Genomic DNA, 6,000 nt, shown 5'->3' with positions numbered 1-6,000 from the left:
TCATGGTTTACTAGGCAACAGTGATTCCCACACTCCTGTATGGTTTGGAGATTGGACAACCTACAGCAGATACCTCAAAGCACTGGAGAAGTACCATCAGTGGTGCCTACGCAAGATCCTCTAAATCCGGTGGCAAGAAAGGTGGTCCAGCTGCAGCGTCCCCTCCCAAGCCAACTTGCCCAGCATTGAGGCATTAATCACTCAAAACCAGCTCCGCTGGACAGGACATGTCGTTCCTATGCCAGACACCAGGCAAAGCAACTGCTCTACTTGGACTCAGTCAGGGCTGGAGACTCCCAGGAGGGCAATGGAAAAGCTTTAGGGGAAGTCTGCAAAGCATCTCTGAAGAGATCATGGGAATCCCTGGCATACGATTGACCGAAATAGAGAAGGTGCATCCGGAAAGGCAACAAACACAGTGAGAAACTGTTGGGAATGTGCAGAAGCAAAATCAAGGCGTAAGAGGGAGTGCACAAACCTTCAAACAACTCATCTACTTGACCTCTCAAGAACTACCTGCCTCACAAGTGTCAGAGTTTTCAGATTGTGCATTGGTCTTAACAGCCATCTCAGAACCCATCAAACCAGGTGGAGTGGGAAGCTGGCATCACTGCACCAGGGAAATTGGTTATTTTAGTTTGAAAGCCTTTAAAATGCTTTAAATAGAACATAGGCAAGAAACTGGCAAAAACTGAGCACTGGGAAGTGGGCAAGTGCGCAAGTAGGGCAGCTGGTAGAGGACTAAGAGGGCATGGTTGCTGGGTAACAGAGGCAAAGAGTGTGGGTAATAATAGACTTGAACTCTGAGCAGGACAAGGATTGGACAGACATGAGAGCCAGAGTTGAGATTGAAGACCCAACTTGCCAGATGGCTGCAAATAGGATGGCCAAAGGTTAAGCACTAACATTTGAAAGAAAGAACACTTAGCTAGCCAGAGATCCAGAGCCATATAGATGGAGAGGAAGATGTCAGGAATGTGAGGGGCTCAAGGCCCAAATCGGCCAAGCAGGTGAGTAAATAAAGAAAATAAAGTCATTTTACACAGAAATAAAAAATTAGAAGTACAAAAATAAATTAAAAGTAAATATCAAATATGTAGCAGTAGGTAGAGGAATAAAACTGAGGAACAGATTGAGGAGGAACAGCAGCCCTGAAAAATGAGTGGTAGTTATGTTACACTCACTCAGGGAGTCCAAGTTGCTGTGGAAACATGCACTTCCACATGCATGTTGTAAGTTGGAGCAATGGATAGTGAGGGTAAAGGCTCCAACATTTTTTTCCATTACATGGCTGACCAGGAATCTCTCCCACGCTTACCGCCCACCATTAGCCGTGAGTTGAAAGAATTTACAAGTTGATACTCAACCGGTTTGGCCACATTATGAATACACCTTTATTGACCATCAAGTCCTTGCATGGGACTCAAGCCCAGAGCTTTTGGCTCAGAGGCAGGGACACTACCCAATGCCCAACAAGAGCTGCCACTGAAAGATGACTACACACTCCTTAATGTTAGAAGTCATAACCAAATGTTATGCCCAGAAGTGATACCAGGCATGCAACAGGATTATGACAGAGAAAGTAAGTGTGATAAACAGCAAGTACCACCTATCCCTCATGGAAAAATTTATGCAGATAAATACCTTTGACCACAAGTGCATCAGGCACTGGTCGGCACATAACATCTTAGAGGCCCTGCAGAAAAAGGAGATGGTGGATCCTGTCAGATGGTTCCCCAAGCAGACTGTCAAAGTCATTTGGCAGAATGCCTCATCACCAGAACTTTCCAACAAGCACCAAGATGTAGCTTGGCTGGTGGTGAGAAAGGCCCTCATCGTCAGAGCCTTCCTACACGCCAGGAGTCTCACCCCCTCTGCACATTGCCCTCGAGGTGGCTGTGGTGGGAACGAGAGCATTGTTCACCTCCTTGTGGATTGTGCCTTTGCAAAGAAGGTCTGGAGAGAGATGCAGTGGTTTCTGTTGAGGTTCATCCCAAGCAGCGTGATGACACAGAACTCTGTGCTATACGGGCTGTTCCCAGGGACACGCACCGAGACAAACATTAGCTGCAGCTGGAAGATCATCAACTAAGTGAAAGATGCTCTTTGGTCTACCCGAAACTTGTTGGTCTTCCAGCGCAAAGAGTTGTCCCCGACCAAGTGTTGCAGACTGGCACATTCCAAGGTCCAGGACTACATGCTGAGGGATGCACTAAAGCTTGGGGCAGCCACTGCAAAGGCACAATGGGGAAAGGTCACTGTATAAGACCTTTCTGCCATAGTGCACTGAGGGACAGGGAAAGGTATAGACCCCTTGGGCTGTACAGCTCACAATGAATGTATGCATTGAATACTAATTGTATTATAATTGTATTGAAGCACCTCAGAGTGCAACAGGATGTATATTGATAACTCCAATACCATTGCACTGTCTGGCTGTCTGTAATGATCATACTGAAATGACTGTAATATTCATTGATTGTTTTGAAGCATCTCATGATCCATGTGTAAAAGTTGAATCTGATGCACTTTTTGTGATGGTGATTTAGAAATGTTTTGTAATGTTCTTTCAGATATTTTATGAATAAAGTATATTTTTCAAAAAAACCAAAATAAACAGGAAGTGTGTGTTAGATGCAAATGTTAAATAACAAGCAGGAATGCTGTTGATCATCACATGTGAAAGATGGCACCTCTGACAGTGCAGCACTCATTCAGTACTACACTGGAAATGTCAGGCTTGGCTGATGTGTCCAAGCCTCTGGAGTGGGATTTGAACCCACAACCTTGTGACTCAAAGATTACCTTTGAAAATTACCATGAGGAACCATCAGCATTTGATACTGAGAAAGGGGATGTCATATGGATTGGTGTTAAACATGAGAAATATGTTATCAAAATAGGTTCTCTTGTTATATAAGGTGAGTAATGAAGCCTGTTTGAAGGGAATTTCCCAAATTTGAACTGTTGTTAGGGAGACTATTGTGCCAAAGGTTCACGTTAAAAATGTGGACAATCACTGCTTACAATCGTGGTGCAAAAACTGTGTGCTGTATAGGGCTAGGAGCTCAGAATGGATATATTCCTGAAGGTTTCATTGCAAAACCTCCTGCCTCCAACCGCCCCACTCAGTCAAACAGTTGCCTCTTTTTCCCCACCCCCCACCCCCCCACCTATCTCCAATATTTTTCTAACTAATAAATGATACAGAAAACAAAATAAATCTATTTTTAGCCCTATAATTATTCTCACAAAGTTGCTCGCAGGTATGTCTTGGAGATTAATCTTCAATTCCTGGACAATCCTGGAGTGTTGGCAATCCCTGGTGCTCCACATGCCTAACCCTAATGGATGAGGCTCGCTATTAGCAGCAGGGTCTTGGAAAAGCTCTCTTGGAATAGTTAACAAAATGTTAAAATTTCTGTAAACAGCAGCGGATGTGACGATGAATATAAGGCATTAAGATCTGTTTGAATATAAATTCACAAAGCGATTCTCAGCTGTGATGATTTCACATGACAGTGATGACACTTTTGAAGTATTTCATTGGCTGTGAGGCCTCTTTCTTTCCCAGGCGGCAAAGAGGTCGAGAACAATGTTACATCTTCTCTTTTTGCTCCCGTCCTTGCTCATTCAATGCTTTCAAATTCCTATGGAGTTTTCAGACCATTTCTTCTTAATGAGTGAATTTCTTTTCACCTTCTATTCACCAACTTGCGCTGCCTGAAGGGAAGCAGATTGAAGATGAATAGAGAGTTTCAATAAGAAATTGGATGTAGACCCGAAGTGGAAATGTTTGGGAACAGTGAGGGTGGAACTAATTAGTAGCATCTCATAAATCCAACACAGGTGTGATGGACCAAACAGCCTCTTCCTGTGCTACGTGTTTATAAAGTATTTACAGCAGAGAAACAGACCATTCAGCCCAAAGGTATCTGATGGTGTTTATGTTCCACATGAGCATTCGTTTCCTTATTCTTTCACAGGATGTGGGCATTACTGGCAAGGACAGCATTTGTTGCCCATCCCTAATTGCTCTTGAACTGAGTAGCTTGCTAGGCCATTTCAGAGGACAATTGAAACTCAATTGCATTGCCGTGGGTGTGGGGTCACATGTAGGCCAGATCGGGTAAGGAAGGCAGATTTCCTTCCCTAAAGGACATTAGTGAACCAGATGGGTTTTTACGACAACTGGTCATAGGTGTCACCATTACTGATGCTAGCTTTCAATTCGAGATTTAATAATTTAAATTTAAAATTTTAAGACAGAATTAATGTTTTAAGTCCGTATGACTCTTCTGAAACATTAACTCTGTTTCTTTCTCCACAGATGCTGCCAGACCTGCTGAGTTTTTCCAGCATTTTCTGTTTTTTATTTCAGATTTTCAGCATCTGCAGTATTTTGCTTTTAAGGTAGGTATTCATTGCTCAGAAGAAGATTATTGTGAAGTTTTTATAACACATTAGGTTGTTTGAAATAAATGTACTTGTACTATTGATGCTCAAAACATGAAAATGTCCATAATTTTGTTTCTGGCTTGAATAAATAATTACTTATGACATTTAATAAAAAAATTAATGGACATAAATGTATCACATTTAAAAGCAAAAAAGCAGTGAAATATTTATATTTTCCATAATTTCCCATTAATTCTGATGTATAATGCTGAAAAAAGAGACATGTCGAAGCTTTTCATCCTGCACTCATCAGGACTTCTGCAAGAATACTAAATGTAAAGGGAACAACAATTTATACTTCATGAGAGGAGAGTGTTGATTGGTTGGCAAGTGGGTTCTACTTGGTGGAGGTGTTGCCATGGAGAATACACCAGTTTGATCATTCTGATGAGTTTTTTTTGCAGTAATTAGGTGAAAGTTGGTAGGATAGGACCGGTAAGAGTTCCACTGGGTCTTTCACCCTGCCTAATTGGTCTGCAAACATAAATGTCTGAGAATCATGGTCCTCAGCAAATGTAAAGCAAGTAAAGCCAAAATACAGATGGCATTCTCTTAGGGCAAGCAAGGTTATAATTAAATTATGTCACCCTTGACTCACTGGTAGTACTCTCACCTCTAAGTCCTGAAGGTCATGGGTTCAAGTCTCACTTCCAGAACTTCAATGTGTTCCTGGGAGAGTGCTGGCAGTGTTATCTTTCAATGAGACATCAAACCCAGGCCCCGTCTGCCCTCCTGATGGAAAAGATCCCCTGGTACAATTTCAGAGAAGAGCAGGGGATTCTCCAGAGTATTCTGGCCAACATGCATCCCTACAACCAACGTCATCAAAATGGATCAACTGGATTCCTTTATTTAATTTGCTCTTTGTGGGATCTTGCTGTTTCCAAATCAAAGGTGACCACAGTTCAACACAGTCCACGACTTAATTGTTCAGGAAATAACTGGAATCTGAAGCCGTGGGTGCTGCACTTCATTTAGATTTATGTATAATTAACTTATGTGACATTAAGAGAAAACCAAGTTCTCACTCTATCTGCATGATACCTTGACATCTGGTGATGATTTGTGCTGGGACGAGCTGAGAGAATGAAAGGCTCTAGATGCAATTCCATTCTCACTAGGGATTTTTTTAAAATAGCAAGTTGATAAATGATGCAATTCTACAGTAAGAAGGGAGCTTGACTTTCCGAGGGAGGAATTGTGTCAACTATGTAGCGGAGGCGTTAGGACCTAGAGGAGCCGAGGTTGCTCGAAATGTGCGGCGGAACTTTCCATAAAGAAAGTTTTTTTCCTCCCCGTGTTGCATGTGAACTAACTTCCGGGGATTTTCCTGCAGGCCCGCAGTGAGTTGAATGATCGCGGCTGCTGCTCAGCTCCGGCTCTAAGTTTGGCTGAAGTTTGCAGGTAGTTGGAGTTGTCGGAAATTTGCTCTTTTGCCCCAGGAAAGTGCGCCCCAGGGATCAGCGCAGGTTCCAGCAGCGCTTTCGATGCCGGCGGTGCCCAGAGCGACCCCCGTCTCCTCAGGTGAGTTTACGGGACTTT

The 6,000-nt window shown here is 42.9% G+C and overlaps 1 protein-coding gene across 3 annotated transcripts in view; it reads left to right on the top strand.

Moving 5' to 3' along the window:
- Positions 1-5,789: 5,789 nt before the first annotated feature.
- malt3 (MALT paracaspase 3) overlaps positions 5,790-6,000 on the top strand; it is a 118,010-nt gene continuing 117,799 nt past the window's right edge. For all 3 annotated transcript variants that reach the window (XM_041178601.1, XM_041178600.1, XM_041178599.1), the window contains exon 1: positions 5,790-5,982. In XM_041178601.1, the coding sequence (XP_041034535.1) occupies positions 5,946-5,982 (37 nt within the window). In that variant the 5' untranslated portion in view covers positions 5,790-5,945. The remainder of the gene's footprint in view (positions 5,983-6,000) is intronic.

Source organism: Carcharodon carcharias, chromosome 32 (genome assembly GCF_017639515.1).
Source record: "Carcharodon carcharias isolate sCarCar2 chromosome 32, sCarCar2.pri, whole genome shotgun sequence".
Lineage (NCBI taxonomy): Eukaryota > Metazoa > Chordata > Chondrichthyes > Lamniformes > Lamnidae > Carcharodon > Carcharodon carcharias.
The sequence above is the reverse complement of the archived record's forward strand: the minus strand, read 5'-3'. Positions and strand labels throughout refer to the sequence as shown.